At 41.9% G+C, this 25,123-nt stretch overlaps 1 protein-coding gene across 2 annotated transcripts in view; it reads left to right on the top strand.

The window, feature by feature from the left end:
- Positions 1 to 23,676, top strand: part of MYBPC2 (myosin binding protein C2) — a 131,695-nt gene extending 108,019 nt beyond the window's left edge. For both annotated transcript variants that reach the window (XM_040325787.1, XM_040325785.1), the window contains 6 exons: positions 2,033 to 2,172; positions 5,774 to 5,933; positions 9,492 to 9,628; positions 12,505 to 12,691; positions 18,605 to 18,647; positions 23,211 to 23,676. In XM_040325787.1, the coding sequence (XP_040181721.1) occupies positions 2,033 to 2,172; positions 5,774 to 5,933; positions 9,492 to 9,628; positions 12,505 to 12,691; positions 18,605 to 18,615 (635 nt within the window). In that variant the 3' untranslated portion in view covers positions 18,616 to 18,647; positions 23,211 to 23,676. The remainder of the gene's footprint in view (positions 1 to 2,032; positions 2,173 to 5,773; positions 5,934 to 9,491; positions 9,629 to 12,504; positions 12,692 to 18,604; positions 18,648 to 23,210) is intronic.
- Positions 23,677 to 25,123: the final 1,447 nt, after the last annotated feature.

Below are 25,123 nucleotides of genomic sequence, written 5' to 3'. Positions count from 1 at the left end.
CATATTGTTACTGATAAAGGCACTACAACATTTAAAATAAAGCATGCTGGATACCTGCAAAGATCAGGTCCTACTATTTCAACTACATTTAACATCATTTTTGGACAATGTCCAGAAATGGCTGCATAACCCCCCCCCCCCCCTTGTTCAAGCTCATTCGCAGGCTACAGAATGTGCAAGGTTTATTTTAATCCCTTCTAAATCAGATTTGAACGTGTGAATTTACTAGTCCTGAATTGGTCATGAAGGCGCTCCTGCCATTCCAAGAACTTGGCAATCCATCCAAATGATGACACTACCCTGCATGCTGGTGTCATGCCAATGCCTTGCTGCCAAAATCTTCATTATTTCATCATATGTATCTTCTATAAACACCAATTTAAAACAGAGACTGTTCATCTTAGTGAAGGCAAAGCAAAATATTTTAATGTATTGTGACAGATGCTGAATGCAGAACATTAAAGGGGTTGTAAAGGAACAAGAAAAATTCCCTAAATAGCTTCCTTTACCTTAGTGCAGTCCTCCTTCACTTAGCTCATCCTTCGATTTTGCTTTTAAATGTCCTTATTTCTTCTGAGAAATCCTCACTTCCTGTACTTCTGTCTGTAACTACACACAGTAATGCAAGGCTTTCTCCCTGGTGTGAAGACAGCCTCCTGAGGGGGGAGGGGGCGAGCAGGAGTGTCAGGACGCCCACTGACACACAGCTCCTTTCTCTATCTGCAAAGTAGAGAGTGTCCTGACTTGCCTGCTCGCCCCCTCCCCCCTCAAGAGACTTTCTCCACACCAGGGAGAAAGCCTTGCATTATGGTGTTGAGTTACAGACAGAAGAACAGGAAATGAGCATTTCTCAGAAGAAATAAGGACATTTAAAAGCAAAATGGAAGGATGAGGTAAGTAAAGGAGGACTGCACTAAGGTAAAGGAAGCTATTTAGGGGGGAAAAAAATCCTTTACAACCCCTTTAAAGGAAACCAGTCGAGAAAAAAAATATGGAGGTTGATATAACAGTCACCTCTCCTTGCGAAAATAAAGTTGTCGGACTGTTGACCATCTTGTTTCATTTAGTTTAGGCCAGTGCTGTATCCTGGCCTAGGCCAACATGGCCCAGGCCTAGGGCAGCACTTTGCAGGGGGGCAGCACAGAAAGAGTCGGCTTGCGCTACACTTTATGGGGCAGACTGGGCTGAGAGGCAAATTAGTCTAGTGTCCCCATAAAGCGTCCGCACTGCTTCCGGTATGCGGGCGGTCAGCATTCCTCACTGTGCTATATGTTTTCTGCTACACCATTGGCATGGTTATATCTTCTTAGTCCTCTCCATAAAATTATCAGAAATTTGTGCTTAAAGTAGAACTATAGGCAACACTTTTTTTTTCATTTTGGATAGAGTAAGGGAGGGTTATAGCCCCTGTCAGGTTATTTTTTTACCATCCCATTGCAGAAATGTTCCTTCACTTCCTGTCTCATAACCAAAAAGGAAGTGAGAGGAAATCTATGCAAATTAAGGAAATCTATTGCCCCCCCCAGACCTAGTGTCCCCACTCAAAATTTTCTGGGCGGGTCTAAAACAGCAAAGGGTGTGGCCTTGACAGGAAGGGGTGGGTCATATTTAAATTAGGGGGTGCACAAGTTTAGTCAGGCCTAGGGCGGCACAAAACCTAAATACACCTCTGGTTTAGGCACTGGCTTAGGATAAGCATGCAGACAAGGATTTCTGACTTTACATTAGCTTTCCTGGTCTACATACTTGTGCCTAGTAAAGCCCCATACACATTGTCCAAATGCCGAGCGACATCGGCCGGTTCAACAACATTCTGACATTTGGCCTGTGTGTATGGCAGCCGCTCCGACAGAAGCCTGGCCTTGGCCAGCTTCTATTGGATGAGTAGGCTGAAAAACCACCAGCCGACCACCTTCCGATCAGCACTCTCGGCCAATGGAAGAGAGTTTGTTTACATAGGATATACGTGGACCTTATTTGATTACATATCTGTCTTTGAGCTTTAAAAATATGTTTTTGATTATGTATGCAGAGAAGCCTGGTCCTCCACAAGCTGTGACTGTCAAAGAGGTCTGGGGTTTCAACGCTCTGGTGGAATGGGTGCCACCAAAGGACAATGGAAATTCAGAAATCCTAGGCTACACTATACAAAAGGCTGATAAGAAGACAAAGGTAAATGGGTGCTTATGTGTAATGTACAGATTTATTTTTATATAACTAAATAATCCTACTCTGGCTGATTTCAAACAATAAATCCTTAAAGTAGCACTAATGTAGAGAACTGACCTTAGGTCTGAACTTCCTCTTCTTACTTTGCATGTGTGCTGTGACCCTAATCATTCCCTTAAAGTGGTAGTAAAGGCCTTTTCTTAATGTTCTACCTAAAGATAACCCCTGTCTGCAAACCCAATGCTGGCCATACACTAGACGAAAAATCGTCATTTAGACAATTTTTTTGGCCAGTTAATAAGCACAAATTGTTTGTGATATTTTTGTGGCAAAAAAAACGGACGGCAAGTTTGGAAAACTTCTGCCGAACGAACAATAAATTGCAAGGTTAATGCGTTATTCGTCCGTGAAAAAAAACAAATAGTTGCTACTACGCATGGGTGAAAAACATTTAACCCGGAAGTTAAATATTCGTGCAAAAGAACGGTCACGTCAAAAGTTAATACCAAATAGTCTATCCAGTCTTTCTTTGAGAGGAATACTGGCTTTTGGTTTAGCGCAGTTATATTTTTTCCCCATGCTTTTTTATGTTTGTTTAACGTAATAATTGCTGCTTATTAATCCAAATTTACCATATTCACATAGCGCAGTTGCTCTCCATTTTTCTATAATACCAAATAGTACACACCACAATTGATGTTGATCAATTGATAAACAATTTATTGTTCGAAAATCAGTCATTACCTGATGGCAAGGTCGTTTGCGCTATAAGAAAAGAGAGACAACATGTTTCAAGGGGACAAACATTTCATCAGGGCTTCAACATGAAAATGAGCAAGAAAATTGAAAATAAAATTGTCATTTGGCAGGGATAAATAAAATAAAAAAAGTCACTTGCAAGTATTTATATAAATACTGCATACACACATGAATCCATAAGCCTCAGTGGATTTAAGCTGATATATCCATCTAGTTTCCAGCTGTAATACAGATTTATCTAAACCCCCTCCCCCAGAGTATGTACACTATATTGTCAAAAGTATTGTGACACCTGCCTTAAAGAGGAAGTAAACTCTTATTTAAAAAAAACTGAAAGACAAAGGCATAATGATCTAGTATGCATTTTAGCTCATTATGTATTACTTACCTCAGATCGAAGCCCCCGCAGCGGTCCACGTCTACCCCTCCGGCCGCCGACATGTCGTCCCAAAGTTACTTCCGGGTATCACAGCTCTGGCGCTGTAATTGGCCGGAGCCGCGATTATGTCACTCCCGTGCATGCGCGTGGGAGCCGCCGCTAGCGGCACGAGCACTGAAGCAACGGCACATAGGTGCCATTGCTGCAGTTTGCCTCTGTGCGCATGTGCTGATGACGTCGGCACATGCAGGGGACAGGGGATATCTCCTAAACCGTGCAGGAGTAGCTATAGGTATGCCTTAATATAGGCTTACCTGTAGCATAACTTTTTTAAAAAGGGTTTACAACCACTTTAAGACTGGGTTCACACTTTTGCGAATTGGATGCGGTTTTGACTGCATCCAATTCACATGTCAGGAGATTGTGACCAGCTCGCTATGGAGCTCGTTTACACATCTCCAGAGCGGTACAAATTGCACAGGAGTCCTGTGCGTCTTCTGGTCAGTTTCAGGTCCGAATTCAGCCAAAAATTCAGACCTGAAAGAGTGAACAGGGACACCCCTGACCCCTGCTGTGAGACGCTCCATGCAACAGTGTGAACCCAGCCTTACATGCACATGAACTTTAATGGCATCCCAGTCTTAGTTCGTAGGGTTCAATATTGAGTTGGCCCTCCATTTGCAGCTTCAACTCTTCTGGGAAGGCTGTCCACAAGGTTTAGGAGTGTGTCTATGGGTATGTTTGACCATTCTTCCAGAAGCACATTTGTGAGGTTAGGCACTGATGTTGGACGAGAAGGCCTGGCTCACAGTCTCCACACTAATTCATCCCAAAAGTGTTCTATTGGGTTCTCTATGCAGGCCAGTCAAGTTCCTCCACCCCAAACTCGCTCATCCATGTCTTTTTTAGACCTTTGTGCGCTGGTGTGAAGTCAGGTTGGAACAGGAAAGGGCCATCCCCAAACTGTTCCCACAAAGTTGGGAGCATGAAATTGTCCAAAATTTCTTGGTATGTTTATGCCTTAAGAGTTCCCTTCACTGGAACTAAGGAGCCAAGCCCAACCCCTGAAAGACAACCCCACACCATAATCCCCCCTTCACCAAATGATTTGGACCAGTGCACAAAGCAAACCTCCCTGAAAAACTAAACTCACTTGTTAACCCTAACAGAAGCCCTAAAAAACACTGTGGGCCAGATCCACGAAGCAATTACGCTGGCGTATCTATTGATACGCCGCGTAACTTCTAGGTTGCTCCGGCGTATCTTTGTTTTGTATCCACAAAACAAAGATACGCCTGAAGCTGGGCTAGATCCGACTGGCGTACGTCTTAGTACGCCGTCGGATCTAAGGTGCATTTTTACGCTGGCCGCTAGGTGGCGCTTCCGTCGATTTCTGCGTTGAGTATGCAAATTAGCTAGATACGCCAATCCACAAACGTTTTACGTCGTTTCCGTAAGGCTTTTTTCGGCGTTAAGTTACCCCTGCTATATGAGGCGTAGCCAATGTTAAGCCAACGTCGGGACAGCGTTGAATTTTCCGTCGTATACGTCATTTGCGTAAAACGTTCGCGAATAGGGCTTTGCGTAGAATTACGTTCACGTCGATAGCATTGGCTTGTTGTGGGTTATTTTGGAGCATGTGCACTGGGTTACCCCCACGGATGGCGCATGCGCCTTTCAGAAAAAACGTAATTTACATTGGGTCAAGACGTATTAACATAAAACACGCCCACAACTTAGTGATTTGAATTGCGCGCCATTACGCCGACACATTTACACTACGCCGCCGTAACTTACGGCGCAAATTCGTTGTGGATACGGAAAATACGCTGTAAGTTACAGCGGCGTAGTGTATCTGAGATACGCTACGCCGGACGTAAAAATGCGCGGCGATACGTGGATCTGGCCCCCTATGTGTAACACTAAACTTCACAATAACACTTCCAGTAACATTATCCTCCGTAATGTAAGCTTAAATTATAACTAAAGGCATGGAGTTCAGAGGGATTAGAACTGTCAGGTTTTGTTGCTGTCTGTGCCCCCGTTAAGGAGATTTTGTCCCGAGCAAATTAATAGAAAGGAAATCTTCCAATGAGGACATTAGTTTTGCTGACCTGGGGATTCCCAAGGAATTTCCTTAATTTGCAGGATTTCCTTTCACTTCCTGTTTGGCTATGGGACAGGAAGTGAATAGAAATGCCTGCAATGTGACACAGATTGTAAAAAACAAATTGGTAAGGGTTATATAATCTTCCTTTGCTCTATCCAAAATAAAAAAAACACGTTTTGCAGATAGTTGTATTTTAATTCCTTGTTTGCATATTTCTCTGCTATGTCATCCTTTACCCTGAAGACCCAATCTTTTTTCAAAATATATTGCTAGGTTTTTAATTTTATGTTAATCTAAAAAAATACATTTAGAAAGAAGTTCTAATGTTTTTTGTGTCATTCTCTGATACTCCTCAGGAATGGTTCACAGTATATGAGCACAATCGTCAGCCGCGCTGTACAGTATCTGACCTCATCATGGGAAATGAATATTACTTTAGAGTGTTCAGTGAGAACTTAGTTGGCCTTAGCGAGAACCCAGGAGTCTCCAAGAACACAGCCCTCATCCAAAAAGCAGGTATGTATACATTTCCATCCAGAAACACATGTACAAATAAGTACCATAGCTTTCTGAAATAAAATTGAACCCAAGAAGAAAAATGTAATATAGTGCAGCTTACCCATCCTTACATTTTATGGCTGCATTTGTTTTCTTTTCTTTTTTTCAGGCTTTTTTCTATCATATGTTACCTTTAACCACTTAAGGACTGGAAGATTTCCCCCCTTAATGACCAGGGCATTTTTTAGGATACTGCACTGCGTCGCTTTAACTGACAATTGCGTGGTCGTGTGACCCTCTATCCCTCTATCCACAAATAGAGCTTTCTTTTGGTGGTATTTGATAACCTCTGCAGTTTTTATTTTTTGCTCTATAAACATTTTTGAAAAAAATATCAAAAACAAATCTCTTCATCAGTTTAGAAATTTTTCTACAGATTTTTGGTAAACAAAATCACAATAAGCGTATATTGATTGGTTTGCACAAAAGTTATAGCGTCTACAAAAACAGGGGATAGATTTATGACGTTTTTATTATTCATTTTCTTTTTACTAGGAATGACGGTGATCTGCGATTTTTAGCGGGACTGCAACATTGCGGCGGACAGATCGGGCACTTTTGACTTTTTTGGGACCACTGACATCTATACAGCGATCAGTGCTATAAAAATGCATTGATTACTGTATAAATGACACTGGCAGGGAAGGGGTTAACACTAGTGGTGATCAAGGGGATAAATGTGTTTCCTGGGAGGTGTTTCTAACTGTGGGGGGGAGGTGACTGATTGGAGGAGGAGAGAAATCACTTTTCCTGATCACTAGGAACAGATGATCACTCTCTACTCCCCTTGAAGAAGGGGGATATGTTTGTTTATATTGACAGATCCCGTTCTGGTTCTCTGTTGGGTGATCGCGGGTAGCTGGCGGACATCGCAGCTGCTGGCCATGCGCATCGGCTCCTCTGCTATAGCTCTTAAAAGAGCCGACGTACACCTACGACGATTTGCGGGAACGAGCTGTATAATGACATCGGCTGGTCGACAAGTGGTTAAAACCTGCTAGTAATACACTTCCTGTCCTAGGGTGGAATAATGTTGTCACTGTAGGACAGAAGTTGTGTTAGAACTGTAGAACACCTCCCCTTTCCATACCATAGGAGGAATTGTTCTTTGGTTTACAGCGAGAACTGGGCAGGGAACAGGAAGTTATCAGAAGCATATACTGTAAGTTAACCCCTTCAAGCTGACAGTACACAAAAAATGCAGGTGGAACCTAACGCTGAGCAGTCGCATACTTGCGCACCAGCTGTGCCAAGAGTGCACGCCCTGCGCGCTCCCAGCACAGTTACCAGCGGCTAATGGAAGCCTCCCGGTCGCAAGTGACCGCTGTGATAGCCAATCACGGAGGTCACATGACCATAAACCCTGCCCTGCCTCCCGATATCAGAAACCCTTTAAAGGGTCAGGAGTCACCGGTGCAAAATGGTTAACATGATAATAATTATTAGTATCATTGTTATTCATTATATGAAAATAAGAAAGCTTGTCCTGAGGTGTTAGCTTTGTGAATTAGGCTTCATGTGTGCACCATTAAGACTGCTGTTCAATGACCACAGCAGGACCCAATGACAATAAAACTTTCTCAGAAATGGGCAGATATCATACATCATTCTAGGGGAAATATCTTTCTGTCTATCACCAACCTTATTTAAGTATCAAAGTCAACTGAAGGTCATTTGGTGATCAAAGCTTTAGTACAAGCATTTTATCAAATAAAACATATGTAAAGAAGCATTTAGTGATGCACATCACACCCAAAACATGAAAAAGTTAAATGTTGTTTTTTTTTGTATAATTTTTTTTTTTTTTCAAGAATTAAAGATTAGTGGATCTATGTCCATGATCCCAAACTGCAAATATTTTACAAACCATACATATATACTGTACATCACCTAATGTACATACACACTGAGAAGTGTCAAACATTTATTCTGTTGAAACAACGAGCAAACATTGACAAATTGTGTACTGTTTTCTAATTTTATTACGTCTTTACATGGAATTCTCATCAGCCACATTTAAAATATTAAATCAAGATGGCAGCTAGAGAGTGCGCAAAGGCTTTTGAAATAAAGAAGGAGGAAAGATTGCATGATCTTTCAGAAATCTTTTTTTTCAAGTACATCAGCTCTGTCGGTCTCCTGTTTCAGATACTATGGATAGGCATATGTCAGGAAGCAGGTTTTTATATTCATAAATAACAGTAACCTCCGATAAAATAGTGTCACACTTTTAAAGGTAAACCAGTCATACAGGAATCCAGAAGAAAATTTGTATTCTTGTCTTGCAAACCTGGAGTCTTGTGTTCAGTTCTATACTAAATGTATTTATTGTTTTCAGTAGGTCTACGTGGATTTTCTTATATAGTCCAAAATGTTCCTGAATATATCTTTTGAGTGTAGCGCCAACATTAGATTTTCAAAGCTCCTTTTAGGAGACAGCTAGAGGGGCTCCAAAGTAAAGTGTAATGCCGCGTACACACCATCGTTTTTCTTGCCGTCCATGATTCCTCTCCAGCCTGACTTGCATACACACATTCATGCAAAAAAACGTCCGGCCAAAGCGTGGTGACGTACAACACGTATGACGGGACTATAAAGGGGAATTTCCTTTCAAATGGCGCCACCCTTTGGGCTGCTTTTGCTGATCCTTGTGTTAATAAAAGTTTGGTGAGATTCGATTCGCTTTTCAGTCCGTTACAGCTAGACAAATGTGCTATCTCCATTCTGAACGCTAGTTTTACCAAAACAAGCTCTCCCGTCTCATACTTGATTCTGAGCATGGAGATCTTTTTCCCCTCGGAAAAGCATACACACGACCGTTTTTCGCGATGAGAAAAAGACTGACACGAAACACGACGAGAAAAAAGAGAGCTGTTTTCAATTTTTTTGCGGACAGTTTTTTCGTCTAGAAAACCGCTAGGGTGCATACACACGACCGGTTTTCTCGACCAATATAAAAAATGGCAGTTTTCTCGTCATGAAAAATGGTTGTGTGTACGAGGCATTACAGAAGTTTTTGCTTTAAATCAGGGGTCTCCAAACTTTTCAAGCAAAGGACCCGTTTACTGTCCTTCAGACTTCAGGGGGGCCGGATTCCGACCAGTGGGGGTAGAAAATGCCTTGGGCCAAGCATCAGTGAGACTAAACACGGCCTCGGTGTTGGTGGTCAGTAGGAGCAGGAATAGTGCTCCATCATTGGTGTTAGTGGAAGAAATGGTGCCCCATTGTTGGTGTCATTGGGAGGAATAGTACCTCATATCATTGGGAGCAATAGTGCCCAAGGGCCGGATGAAGACTAGCAAAGGGCCACATTCGGCCCTCGGGCCGCAGTTTGGAGACCCCTGCTTTAAATAAATGCATACACAATATTTTTGTTTATTTATAAGGACTGTATGTAGAAAGGAATACATTCTAACAATACAGTGACCATTATACCTCTTTTTCTTTATATTATATTTTGTTTAAAAGGATATTATTATTTTTTCGCTATTATGATGATGTCTTGCTTTTCCCCAGGCCTGATCTTTAAGCCATCAGACTATCAAGAACAGGATGTTAGCATGGCTCCGAAGTTCCTTACACCCCTTATAGATCGCTGCGTAGTGGCTGGATACAGCACAGCATTAAACTGTGCAGTTAGAGGTCATCCAAAGGTATATTATTGTCTCTAGTAAAAGACCATAGCGCTTAGGTGATATGCTCTGACTTACCCACAGGTTTATTTTAAGGGCCAACCCTCCCAAAACGGATATATTTGATTTCAGTAACGAGGTTAACTTTGTCAAACCACCTAATTATTGGAACTTGAGACAACCCCCAGGTTCCTAAGTCTGCACAGCTGCCACAACCATTGCATTTTGATATGACAAGGCATGCAAAAGGAAAAGTGGGAATGCCCATCACACAAAAGAAGAAACAGAGCCAGAAACTATAGCAGACTACACAGTCCATGGTGACTGTGCACCTCATATCGCCATATTATTGAGATGCTGGTCCATATAGGCAATCTTTTCATTTAAATTTCTTAGGAACGGATCAAGCGGGGGTGTAACTAGAATTCATGTCACTCGCCACCCTCACCTGTTGCTGGATGCAGTGTGCCACTAGCCATGCATAGCCTGCCACCAGAAGCAGTATGCCACTTGCCACCTATAGCCTGTCACCAGATGCAGTGTGTCACTTGCCACCCATAGCCTGCCACCAGGACCTGGGGGTCCTAGTAGAAAACATACTTAGCAATGGCATGCAATGCCAAGCAGCTTCAAGCAAAGCAAACAGAATTTTGGCATGCATTAAAAAGGGGACTCCAGAGATAAAACGATAAGTCTCACACTCTACAAGACTCTGGTCCGGCCGCAGCTGGAGTATTCTGTCAAGTTCTGGGCACCAGTCCTCAGAAAGGATGTGCTAGAAACTGGAGAGAATACAGAGAAGGGCAACAAAATAAATAAAGGGTCTGGAGGATATTAGTTATGAGGAAAGGTTACGAGCACTGAACTTATTCTCTCTGGAGAAGAGACGCTTGAGAGGGGATATGATTTCAATGTACAAATACCATACTGGTGACCCCACAATAGGGATAAAACTTTTCAGCGTAAGAGAATTTAATAAGACACGCGGCCATTCACTAAAAGTGAGTTATTTACTAAAAGAGTTGTTAGGATGTGGAATTCTCTTCCACAGGCAGTGGTTTCAGAGGGTAACCAGATACCGGATTTCCCGAAAAACTGATCTCCCTGGTTAGTGGATCTTTTGGGATCTAGATCCCTTCAAGGTTAACTGCCCCAGGGTAGTGGATCCTTTTCTAGGCTGAAGAACCGGTTTATTATCCTTCAGACTTTAGGGGGGCTGGACTGTAGCCAGCAGATGCAGAAATATTCCTAGCATCAGTGCGAGTAAATATCACTACATTTGGTATTAGGGGAGGGATTAATGCCCTATTGTTGGTATTATTGGGAGGAAGAGTGCCCCATTGTTGGTGTCAGTGTGAGAAATGGTGCACTACAGTTGGTGTCAGTAGGCAGAATAGTGTCTCATACCAGTGGGAGGAATAGTGCCTCAAGGGCTAGATAAAGGCAAACAAAGGGCTGCATCCGGCCTCCGGGCCGCAGTTTGGAGACCACTGTGTTAGACCATGAGTTATATACTGCTACCTTCAGGTGATTTGGCACTGACAAAAACTTTTCTGGGAAGGGCCCCCAGTGCACCTTCATATAACACTATCCACTCTGTTGGACTCCAGTTTTGTAGCAAGCAATAACGAGAAATAGAGAACAGAGGGGAGGGACCTGTATCCTGTATGGTATTCCAAGATATAGAATTTACAGGTAAGTCAAAATTCCCATTATCCTAATCATACAATATAGGACACAGGATGTGTAGTCATAGGGCATGGGATGTCCCCAAACAATAACCCGAGGGGTTTGCAACAATAGCATACAATGGCATACAGAACTACATGGACCCAGAACTCTCAGATCACAACTTAAAGAACCTTGTGGACCAAGCTCACATCAGCAGAGGTCAAGAGATCTACCTGGTAAAACTTTATAAAGGGATGAACAGAATACCATGACCCCAGAGCTTGGTGAATGAGGTTATACTCTACAGATGTACATCATTCAAACATTTGCAAGGAAAAATGCTGGTCTTTACTTTCCTTACACCTTACTGGGTATTCTTTACAAAGTAAAACACCCTATTTGCTTTTAAAGCTCATATCAGCTAAATTCAAGAAGACTTCGGCAAATGTTATGCATCTCCCAATGTTCACAATTGTGTTCATTAAGTCAAATCTATATATATAAAACTCAACGTGTGTATGTATGTTCCAGCATCACGTCCAAACGGCTAAAGATATTAACATGAAACTTGGCACACATGTTACTTATATGTCAGCAACAAACATAGGATAGGTGGTTTAACCCTTACCCACCCCCATTTGCCATGGTCGGGGTTTTCCTTTAAAGTCCCATTCAACTCTATGGGAAATACATGTTACTTCATAACTTCCAAACGGCTGTACATATTTCCATAACACTTGGTCACATGTTACTTATATGTCCACTTAAACTATAGGATAGTTAATTTATCCCTTAACTACCCCCATTTGTGAGGGTCAGGGTTTTTGTTTAAAGTCCCATGCAAATCAATGGGAAATGTATGTTCCCACATAACTTCTGTACGCCTGGAGATATTTCAATAATACCTGGTACACATATTACTTATATGCCAAATATATGACAGTTAAATTAACCCTTACCTACACCCTTATATAAAAGATGGGTATATTTATATTACTATGATTTTCCTCCCCAAAAGGTTAAGCTAGGAAGACCGGGCAACGCCGGGTATTCAGCTAGTAATGATTATAAATGTAGTTGCAGAATAAGAAAATAGAGTGCATGTTTTTTATTTTTTATATCACTTAACCTTACATACAGTAATTGTGGGTTTTCTACATGTGCAAATTAAAGCCACTGTACTCTATTAAAGTATCACATCTGTTTTCTGCTTCTCATTTTAACAGCCTAAAGTAATCTGGATGAAAAATAAAATGGAGATTAGAGATGACCCTAAATTCATCATGAAACATAATCAAGGTGTCTTGACACTGAACATCCGCAAACCAAGCCCATTTGATGGGGGAACCTACACCTGCAGGGCCATTAATAATCTGGGAGAAGCTGAAGTCGTTTGCAAATTAGAAGTTAAAAGTATGCAAGTGTTTTTTCAGCATGATTCTTATTTTCTGGTGGAGGTGGACCCCTTTAAACATGGTTTTCACTTTTCAGGCATGATGAAGGATATATGTTATTATTACCGAAGCAAAATTGGTGGGTGTGCTGGTATGCTGGAGAGCAGTGCCGATCCTGACCTCCCTGGGGCCCTAAGCAAAATGACATGTCACATTAAAGATTAAAGTTGAGAAGCGGGGGGAGGGGGTGTTCTGCTTTCGGAAATTACATTTTACATTAAAGTGAGAAGCGGGGGGGGGGGTGCTGACTTCTTACCTCTTCTCCCATGCAGCCAGTTGAGAAGTGGGGTGAGGGGCCGAAAATGACTACTCACCAGGCGGGGGGCCTCTAGTAATTTGGGGAGCCCTCCGCAGCTTTGCGGAGCCCTAAGCGGCTTGCATAGTGAGCCTATAGGGCGGATCGGCCCTGCTGGAGAGCCAATAGTAACAAACTTTCTTTGTTACTATTGGTTACTATTGAGAGCCAATAGTAACAAACATGATATGCTTCCTTGCTCTGTGCAGTGGTTTTGCAGAGAGCAGTCCTGATTATCATCTTCTTGGTTCTCCTGCCGCCACTCCTGGCTCACCCCGACCAAATGCCCCTACAGCAAGCCACTTTCTATAGGGCACTCGTGCGTGCTTCCTGCCAAGCTCCGCTCTTTGTTTGCATAGTTTTGCATTTCACAGTTATTTATAACAGGAAATGGAGCATAAATGGTGAAATACAGTATTCCATCGGACTGTTTACATGTTGAATTATAAAAGCAGCGGTGTTTTGTCCCATTAGCAAACCTGTGAGATCAGCAGGTTTGCTGCTGCTTTTAAAATGTAAACATCTAAAGAATCAGTCGGATTTCTAAATACTGTATTTCACCTTATGAGCTCCGTTTTCTCTTAAAAAAAACTGTGAAATGCAAAACTCCAGTGGGTGTAACAAGATGTCCGCTTGCCCCCTTCTAGGTGTAGCCTTACCTAGGAAAGTGTGCAGGGTGTAGCAAGATGGTGGCAAAGGAGCGTCACTTTCGTTACCAATTCTGACAGGTTGCCATATCTGATGGAACACAGGCACCTGGAGCTTGATGCCCTGCAGCTCAAAAAGCTACATGAGCTACTTTTGAAGCACAATGGGACAATTCTGCTCGACAGAAGTAGTTTCCCAATACAGTGTTTCTTTACATAACAATTTTAATAGCTGCTAAACTTGGTGAGGCTACACAAACAAACTGGAATGCGGATCGGTGCATGCACTGTATTCAACATTTTTAGGAAGCTTTGCCATCTAGTGTTCATTATTGTGAACAACAAAATGATGCACACCATTTTGTCTTGATGGCTAATGGACTGACGGTTAAATAAAGTTTTTTTCTGAGGTTATAATTATTTAGGTAAGCATAATCTGTTTAAGCTGTTTTTATTCAGTCAAGCATTTAATACACCACCATGTGTTCAACTTACTTCAAAAAGTACAAGTTTGATTAATTTAACACTCAGTGATCCGTAAAAATAGATTAAGAGACAAAAACAATCATCAATCTTTATGATGGGTGATGGATGATCAAAGTAAAACCTGTACAAGGAAAAAATTATTATTTGGAAATTATGGGCACTATAAAGTGCCTGCTGGGTTGCAATAACCAACCACAAGTTTAAGTGGATGGACCAGTGTTTTTTTTTTTAACCTTTTTAAACTATGGGGTTTATTTATCAACGGGCCCTTTGACAACGGCTGTCTAATCAGGTATGCCTGTCAGTTTTTCAGGTGGACCCGATCACACCCTCTAGTCTCCCCTATGGAGCAGCAAATGTCAGCAGTGACACATGTGCTGACATCCACTGCTATTCGATCCTGTCTGCAAAATCCAGACGAATGGTGGTCCTATTTTCCATCCATCTGTCAAATCCTATATGATCAGATAAAAACGGACAGGCGGCCCATTTTCCCCTGATTTCACCATAGAGGAGAGCGAAGATGGACCTGTCATCCGCCTGCTCAGTGGTGATCAGTGGAGCAATCCACCCACTGAGCAAGCAGAATTCTTTCCATGGAGGTGACAGGCGCCTAAAGCTGGAGGGTGCAAAATCAGGCTCATTTCTGCATAGTAACCAATCAGCTTTTAGGCAAAAGCTTAATTGAATAAGCTGAGTTTAGAAGATGATTGGCGACCATGCACAGCTGCACCAGATTCTGAGTTCTCCAGTTTTGGTAAATCTATCCCTATGTAACTATGTAACCACTTTCATAGTGCTGCTGGAGCTCCCTGATGTGCCCCAGTCTCTGGGTTATGCCCCCACTTTCCCTCCATGTACTGGTGCTCTGTGTCTGAGCCAGCTCAGGTCCTGCAGCATCAGTTACTTTCATATATGTGTCAGTAACAATTTTTACATCTCAACAGTTTTTTTTTTTTTTTTTTTTTAAATGGGATGAATACAACTGTACAATTTTACAAATGTTACATTGGTACTTAGTAAGCAGTTAAACAAACATTGAATAAGTATCCATTTCAACCTAGATATTTAATGACAAAATACAAGAGCATATAGTTACTATATTAATTATGAGACACAAGAATCAGACCAATATCAGCCCTGCACTTTTCTAATACGCAGAATACACTAGAAAAACTCAAAGATCGTTACAAGCCTAGGATATTACAGTAGTCGGACCATGGCTGCAAAACTTTTTATGCAATATTATGATATCAGATCTAATGAAGTATATCTTTTTAACTATCATCAAATTAATTTGTCTGTTGATGACTATATCTAAAGCAAGAATAGGTCTTCTACACATAGTTGCTGTGTGAACTTTTTTTAGCTATGGCTATGAATTTTATTAAATCGTGTAATCCCTAAAACAAACCAAGAAGACCAAAAAGCCAAACTTGTGAATTTTCTCTCGGGCTCTATTTACAATCTATATAAAAAGGGGGGGGGGCGTTGGTGCGTTTACTAATTAAACCAATAAATAATTAGATACGTAAATCTAATGTAATAACATAAGACAGTAAATCAATACTGAAAAAAATAGTGCAAATATGCAAATACTAATTAAAATAAAATATCTGATGTAAAAAAAAATATTATACAATGTGCATAATAAAGTGCGTCTAAAAAAGAGGGCAACGATAGTGCAAAAAAGTTCCTAGAGAATGTGCAAAAAATTGCAATAAGTACACATTGACCACAAACAATCTTCATGCAGTAATGTGTAATATGCGAAAATTTCAAAAAAGTGCTCCTTAAAAATATTGATAGGTCCAGTCTCATGCAAAAAAACGATGACAATGTCCATAAATTTCCTGAAGTGCAAAGTGACAAAGAAATCCACTACAAACTGACAAGTGCTCCACTCCAAGTGACCCCGTTCTCATCAGCCTCTCACCTCAGCTGGCTTAAGTTTTAAGCCTCCCAATAAATATGACAGCAGCTCTCAATCACGGTAACCAGATATCTCACGGATCGATCACTTTGAACCTCCAAGCTGGCGATGTCTAAGTACCCTCAACGAGGATAATAGCCCCCAATGGTAAATGCAAAGACAAACATATGCTCCATAGTGCAGTATCATTAAAACCAAATAATTTATTTAGTAAAATATAACTCACAATTTATGTAGAAAACAAACAGCATGTAAATACACAGACTCCTCCGCTCTCTGCCGCAAGCGGGGATGACGTCACCAATGGCTCTCCTCTCTCCCTTACGTGTTACGTGGCTGGTCATGCCACCTATTCATAGGGTATCACATTTACAATCTATGTAATCTACAATACAATCTAGCTGGAGCGAAGGTTGCATCAGGGTAACTTGGTGGCTACCCTTGTATAGGTTGGTACAGAACTGGAGCCAGATGTGTAAGGTTTAATTGATCCTCAGGAGGGGCCCCTCTTCCATTAACCAAAGCTTATTACCGGAGGGACACTGAATGGAGCCTGAGAGTAAGTGGTTTTAAGAGGTGACATGGGGACTAGGTTTTTCTTGATAAGCAACTTAAAGTGGCGTTCTACCCAAAAGTGGAACCTCCACTTAACTGACTCCCCCATCCGGTGCCACATTTGGCACCTTTCAGGGGGGAGGGGAGAACAGGTACCTGTTTTTGACAGGTACCTGTCCCCATTTCTGGGAGACGGTGCCGTGGCGCCGCCACTCGGAAGTCAGCCCTCCTCCTCCTTCCTCCACCACCAGGCCAATTAAAAAGCGCAGCGTGCTTCGCACATTCTGTTTAAATAATTTAGCCCATATATAGAATGCAGTGTAGAATAACTTGCCTTTTGCCTTACCATCTAAAAAAAATCTCCTTTTGTAGACCTGATAAAAATGGTAGATGCTGAATGAGGTGTGACAGCTACCATGCAAAAAAAGGATAATACGTTTTAGGCAACCTTGCTGTCCTGGTTAAAACCATTGCTCTAGCAGATGTTCTAAGAACTGGCGTAATTGCCAGAGAGGGACTGTAGTTTTTAAATTGATTTCTGTTTTAAAACTAACATTAATCAATTGTTAATTGTTCAATCTGTTGGCTAATACAGCTCTGCCCCTTATTACAGCACACCCCCCCCCCCCCCAGCACATTTTCCTTGTCCTTAGTACAGCTCCTCCTCATTACAGCTCTGCTCACTCAGAACAGCTCCCCCAGTACATCTCTGCCCCTTCAGTACAGCTCCCCCCAGTACATCTCTGCCCCCTCAGTACAGACCCCCCAGTACATCTCTGCCCCCTCAGTACAATTCCCCCTTAGTATAGCTCTGTTCCCTCAGTACAGTCCCCTTCTCTCCCCCAGTACATTTCTGCCCCTTCAGTACAGCTCCCCCCAGTATATCTCTGCCCCCTCAGTACAGCTCCCCCAGTACATCTCTGCCCCCTCAGTACAGATCCCCCAGTACATCTCTGCCCCTCAGTGCAGCTCCCCCCAGTACATCTCTGCCCTCTCAGTACAGCTTCCCCAGTACATCTCTGCCCCCTCAGTACCTTTCCCCTTTAGTATAGCTCTGTTCCCTCAGTACAGTCTCCCCTCTCTCTCCAGTACATCTCTGCCCCCTCAGTACCTTTCCCCTTTAATATAGCTCTGTTTCCTCAGTACAGCCCCCCCCCCTCTCTCCCCAGTACATCTCTGTCCCCTCAGTACAGTTTCCCATTCATATAGCTCTGTTCCGTCAGTACAGTCCCCCTCTCTCTCCCCAGTACAACACTGCTCCCTCAGTACAGCTCCCCCTGTCCCTTGTACAGCTCTGCCTCCTCAGTGCCGCTTCCCCTCCCACCCAGTACAGCTTTGCCTCCTCAGTACAGAGCCCCCCAGTAAAGCGCTTCCCCCTCAGTACAGCTCCCCTCTCAGTACAGCTATGCCCCCCAAGTACAGATCAACCCCCTCAGTAGAAAACTGCCTCCTCAGTACAGCTCTGCCACCTCAGTACAGCTTCCCCCAGTACAGCTCTGCCTCCTCAGTACAGCTCCTCCACCTCCCAGAACCCAACCCCCCTTGTCTGCACCCCTGTACACTAATGGGGAATAATGCATGATCCTCTCTCACATCATATTATGCCAGCTGTTGCTCAGCTTGGAGTTTATATACATTTTCAACAAAGTATAGTAATATATAAAGTTGAAAATCATCAGCTGAAAAACAAACAGAGTCCATCACATCTTTGTATATCACACTGTCCCAAACAGATAATTCAGTATAAACAAATAATATCCAGTGACATTGTTAATAAAACATTCAGATGTTTGAACAAAAGCAAACATTATAACGATATGTTAGTGAGAACTGTCTTCCTTTAAAATCATGGCTTGTTATACAGCTCATTTGCCGATTTTGGCTTCAACCCTTAACTTAGTTGCATAAAACATGATGGTACACAGCTGCTGAATTAACTTTGTTTTCTCTTTGCAGGTCCCCAGTAAAATGTGCCTTGTTACCATTTATAAAAGTTATGGTAAGTATATTGTGCAAATGCATTTGGAGTTTTCAAGGCAGTGTTGTGGCCAACGTGAGCTAACAAGACCCGTAACTAACCTCCAAATGACCACCTCCAAGCATCTGGCTGCTTTGTTTGTCTTTATGTTCCTTCTTAATCAAGAAAGTTCCTTAAAGCGGGGGTTCACCCTAAAAAAAATTCTAACATTACATTTAGCTCACTACCGACATTGACAGTATGTAGATCTTTTTTTTTTGTTTGCTGTACATACCTCGTATAGCTATTTTCTTAGCCAGCTTCCGGGTAGTGAATCTCGCGGGAGTGGGCATTCCTATGCAGCAGTTAGTGATTGACGTAATGACAAAAACTACCCCCCCCGTTGCATAAGGAGCATCACAAGTTGCCAAAAGAAGTCGAGTCTGCTCTATACGGCGCCTGCGCACAAACGTTCGGCTTCTTTCGGCAATTCGTGACGCTCCTTATGCGACGGGTGGGGGAGTTTTTGTCATCACATCAATCACTAACTGCTGCATAGGAACGCCCACTCCCGCGGGATTCACTACCCGGAAGCCAGCTAAGAAATAGCTATACGAGGTATGTACAGAAAAAAAAATAAAAAATTATCTACATACTGTCAATGTCGGTAGTGAGCTGAATGTATTGTAAGAATTTTTTTTTAGGGTGAACCCCCGCTTTAACAAAATTCAAATAGGAGAAAGCAAGCTGGAAATTAAAAGCACCTGTCTGAAAATGATTTACCAGCCTTTTCCATAATGGTCCTGTTTGTATTACTTGACAATGACCCAGAAACAAGCTTCCTAGTGTGCATCTTTGGGCATCTAGGAAAATAAAACAAGATCCTGGAATACATTTTTTTGCTTGCAACAAATCTTTTTTGAGGCAGTTATTGTTGCTAAATCAGTTGTCTCCTAAAGTATAACCTGTCCTTTTATTATCTTACATGCAGAGCCAATAACTTCTGAAATTTGGTAGTACAACCCCAATTCCCAAAAAGTTGGGAAGCTGTTCAAAATGTACATGTCAAATTTAGGTTTCCCAAAATATTTCCCAAAAAATAGTAGAAACCTCTCAGCTCATAGTGTACTTCCCAAATGGAATTATGTAATATGATTGGATTCACTAGGGATGAATAATAGACATGTGCACACTGAAATATTTCGTTTCAAATTTTGTTTTCGTCTGAAAAATTAATTTATTTAGTTACTCCCGAAATTCGTTTTTCTTTATTTTGTTTTGTTAAAATATGCATTCGTCCAAAAAGCTGAATTAATTAAGGTCAAATCTGTCATGGAAGGCTTATGGTGTCTGTCGAATGTTCTAAGAAGATTAGACGGAGCAGCTAAACTGTACGACGCCGCAATCGTACATTTCCGCCTACAAGCTATAGAAGAATTCTAATGTTGTATGACACTAATAATTATATTTATAAATTATTATTACTAGTCAACTAACATTCAAATTCTTCTATAGTCTATGGGCCGAGCATTTGACCGAAAATGTATGATTGCGGTGTTTAGCTGCTTGTCGAATCTTCTTAGAACTTTCGACAGACACCATAAGCCTTCAATGACAGATTAGACGTTTGTATATTGTTTTCACTGCTTCATCGAATCTTCGTCGTTCATGTCGAATGGTCTACCCCAACACTGTCTCTATAATGTCAAATCTTTCCAGTCTATTTTGAATCTTTCCTCTCTATGTAGAATAATCTTGGACAAATGGAGTTAAGGTTAGGCACATTCGACCACAGGTTTGATAGACACAGATTGCTATTGTCAGTGTCATGTCGAATCTCCTATCTATATCGTACTGTTGTAGAAACGAAAACAAAAATAAAGCATTTTTTTTATGTCGGATCTTTTGGATTTCGGATTCTGCACATTCGTTTTTGTTTGTTAAAACGGTAACGAATGCACATGTCTAATGACTACCAGATCAGGATTTGTATGTGTCTCTCATTGAGGGCCTTTGTTCTTCATGATCTTACAGTACAACAAGGGGTGGGCAGGAGGGACGGTTGCCATGGGCACAATGTTTTTTTCCAGGAATGTGTCCCCCCTGACTCTAACTCTGAAGCCTCGTACACACGACCGAGGAACTCGATGGTCGACACACATTGTTTTCCACGTCGAGTTCCTTGTCAGGCTGTCAAGGAACTCGACAAGGCAAGTTTCTCCATTCCCGTTGAGGAAATAGAGAACTGGCTCTCTTTTTGGCTCGTCGAGTTTCTCGACAGTTTCCTAGACGAAAATGTACACACGACCGGTTTCCTCGGCAAAAAAATATCTCCCAGCAAGTTTCTTGCTGTTTTTTGCCGAGAAACTCTGTCGTGTGTACAAGGCCTGAGGGAAGGGGCGTAGTTTGACATCTTTGCCCTGGGCACTGAATAGCCTTGTTTCGGGACTGGGTAAAATCATGAAGAACAAAGGTTGGATTGGATTGGATTGGAATAAATACTTATAGAGCGCCGAATGCGAGTTGTGAAACTCGCGTCTATGAGAGCCACACACAAAGCCTGATCCAGTATTCATCCCTAGTGAATCCAATCATATTACATCATAATTCCATTTGGGAAGTACACTATAAGCTGAGAGATTTCTAATATTTATTTTTTTCATACTTGCAAGTGTTTTGAGATTTGTGTATCCAAATGAAAGAGGAGCTTCAGTCTTCAGTTTTGTTTAATGTAAAAGTCAGCAGCTACAAATACTGTTGCTGACTTCTAACAATAAAGTACTTACCAGTGCCTAAGAGTCCAGCGCTGTCTTCTGGCAGCTGGTTTTCTTACCGCTGCAGGTCCCTGGCACCACCATTTTGGACATAGGAGCCAACTGTGACTTCCTGAGAAATCACAGCTGGCTCCCCACTGTGTACACACAAGATCACACAGTGCTATGGAACTGGTCCTTGAAGGTTTCAATTGAGAGATGACATTAGGACACTGCTATCTGTGGCAGCTGTCACCATAGAATATCTATGTCCAGGGCCAATCATTTGCAGGTAATCGCTGAACTACAAGCAATTGGCCTCTAATAACTGCAAGAGCTGTCAGCCTCCTATTGCTTTCAATGGAGCTACCCATCTGCAGCTAATCACAGGGAACCCCAGCTAGGACTCCTGCAGATAATCACAAATGGCCCCATTCACAAGTGTGAATGAGGCCTAAGACCAATTCATCAGGGGCACACAGTGGTTTGGAGGTTATCACTTTTGCCTTGCAGCATTGAGGTTCTTGGTTTGAATCCCAGCCTGGATACTACTTGCCTGGAGATTGCATGTTCTCCTGTACTTGTGTGGGGTCCCTTGAGTTCACACTCAAAAAACATGCATGTAGGTCACATCTATATCTGCATTATATTGTCAAAAGTATTGTGATGCCTGTCTTTACACGCACATGAACTTTAATAAAGACATGGATGAGCAAGTTTGGGGTTGAGGAACTTGACTAGCCTGCACAGAGTCCTAACCTTAACCCGATAGAACATCTTTGGAATGATTTAGAGCGGAGACTGCGTGCCAGGCCTTCTCGTCCAACATTAGTGCCTGACCTTACAATTATGCTTCTGGCCTCAAACATTTCCATAGACACACTCCTAAACCTTGTGGGGCCAACACAATATTGAACCCTATAGACGAAGACTGGGATGCCATTAAAGTTCATGTGCGTGTAAAGACAGGTGTCCCAATACTTTTGACAATATAGTGTATATGTATGCATGTGTGATAGGAACTTTAAGCTAACCGTACAGGGATCGAAATTGGACTGCATAGGTGCTGAATAAATTGTTGATGCTATATAAATACCCAGTGCCGCCATCAGGGGGGTAAAGGCATTACACCTGTAAGGGGTCCGATGGTCCCCAGGGGCCTGGTCCCCCCCCCCTGTTTTTTTTTAATTATTACATTTTTTCATTTAGCCCCCCCCACCTTTAGAAACTCGCGGGAGGGGCCAGAATGCCCCCCCCCCCCGTTTTTTTTTCATCTGACCCCCCCACCTTTAGCAACTTTATTATGGCAGGGACCCACCCCCCGTGTTTTTTTATTTTTTTTATATTTTTTCGTCTGCCGCAACTCGCGGCAGGAGAGAGAAGAGAAGACTTGACTTAAATTTGTTCAGTTCGTCAGCACCAATCCCCATCCCCCCGTCCTGCTTATCATCTCGCGGCGGCAGGAGAGAGAAGTGAAGACACTTTCGTTACCACAACCCCCCCCCCCCCCCCACTTATCATCTTGCGGCAGGAGAGAAGAGGGCCCCCCCCCCCATTCTCTGCTCCAGGGGGCCCTGCCTAAAGCTGTGTAAGGGGCCACAAAATTAGTGATGGCTGCCCTTTAAATACCTGTCATAAATAAATACACAGAGAGGTTCCAAACGTTTGAGCAGAAAACCAGAGCAGGTCTTTCAACTTTAGAAAATAATTAAATGAAAGCTGATACAACGACATTGTGCTTAGGCTGTAACATTACTTAGTGCTCTTTACGAATATTTTTAACTCGGCCAAATACGTCAAGTCAGAAAAGTAAATTCACTTCATTTTATTTTGGTTTGTATTCCCTATGCAGGCTTGGGATGAGTCACCCGCTGGCCTTCTACACCGTGACAGCAAAGACAACAGCGGCGCCGTGTCTACATCATCCTGCTTGTGTTATGTCATTTTGTGTTACTTTGTTGTTTTGTTTGTAGACTTGAACAACACATCAGAAAATCCTAATGGTTTTATAAGAACAAGCTGTTCCTTCCCTTTATACAGCAGCCTGAGGCTAAATACAAAAAGATTCACTTATACTCACAGTAATAGTAGTAGGGGTAAATCACCCACTGACTCACCTGTATATTTCTCGGGAAGATAGAGACAAGTTCCCAGCTCAGCTCCCCAACACCTCCAAAGTCAAATTGAAGGAAAACTGCAGTTTTGGTTGAACAAAAAAAAACGAAATATATATATATATTATTATTATTATTTGTATTATTATTATTTTTATTATTTATTTATTTATTCTGATGCAACCAGCTACGATTTTCTGAAACTAAAAAAAAAACTGGTTCCCTGCAACCATTGCTTAATATATACAGGATTATAATTTTTCTTGTAGATCTTTCAATCCCTTGCAGAGTTTATAGGCAGCTCCACTTCTACAAGGATATGCAATGTGTCACCAAAACAGGAAGTGAATGAAAATCTTTCCAACAGGGACACAGCCAATTGCAATTTTTTTATCAGTAGAGTGGGATAGAGGGAAAACCTATTTTAGCTATCTTCCATTGGGGAGATTTGTGTTGCCAGGAGAGTAAGCAAAGGTAAGCAGGGGCACAGACAGCAATAAAAACCTGAAAGTGTTTCTTATCCTTCCCCATTCCAACTTAGGCCTGCAAATGCACTAAAGTTTATTTAAGGCTTGATTCACACCTAGGCATTTTTAGTGCTTTTTGCATTTTGCAGATTTGCACTAAAGTCCATTTTACATGGTTTCCTATGGAACACGTTCTGTAGAGCAAATCTGTAAAATGCAAAAAGCACTAAAAATTCATAGGTGTGAATCCAGCCTAATGCCCTGTACACACGATCGGAATTTCCGATGCGATAAAATCCGATGGAATTTGCGGTTGGAATTATGTTCAAGCTGTCTTGCATGCACACTGTCAGACCAAATTCCGACCGTCCAAAACGCGGTGACTTAAAACACTACGACAAGTCGAGAAAAGTTCAATGCTTCTGAGCATGCGTCGACTTGATTCTGAGCATGCGTGGCTTTTACTCCGTCGGAAGTTCCACGATCGGAATTTCTGATAGGATTTTTTTCCATCAGAAAAAAAATAAAACATGTTCTATTTCTAAACTCTGACGGAAAAAAGTCAGATGGGTTAGAATTTCCAATGAAAAAATTCCGTCTGACTTCTTGTGTACAATGCATAAGGGATACATTCACATCTATGCTTTTTTTTCATCCCCTGCATTTTTGGGAAGGGCCAGGAAATTTTTTATTCAAAATTTTTGGTTCAAAACACTTGAATTGAGAAGCAGCATTTTGCCGTGATTTTGCGGCAATTTGCATTTTTTAGTCTGCCCAACAACAAATTGGCCAACAAAAAAAACCCATAAAAAATGCGTGTGCAAAAATGCAAAACGCAGCAAAAAGCACTGCAAAAACTGATCAAAAGTAAACTACATAGGTGTGAACCAAAAGTTTTTATCTGTTTTGGAATTTGACTTTGCTAAAACTGGAGTTTTCCTTTGATCCTATTGCTGCATGTTTTATAAAAATCGAATAAATGATTAAACAAAGAATCCAACAGAGATGTTGACCCTGCCATAATGGTTTTGGCAGGTGGGTGGAGCCGTGAACACACAGGCACAGATCCTTCTGCCAAAGTTCTATAGAGATCTAAGCCAGTAGATGATTTATCTTGCTGGCACCCACCCAAAACGAAAGCCTCAGTTTAGCTTAGGCCTTTGTAAAAATTGTAGTTTGTTTAA

Source organism: Rana temporaria, chromosome 10 (assembly GCF_905171775.1).
Source record: "Rana temporaria chromosome 10, aRanTem1.1, whole genome shotgun sequence".
NCBI classification, from domain to species: domain Eukaryota; kingdom Metazoa; phylum Chordata; class Amphibia; order Anura; family Ranidae; genus Rana; species Rana temporaria.
The sequence above is the reverse complement of the archived record's forward strand: the minus strand, read 5'-3'. Positions and strand labels throughout refer to the sequence as shown.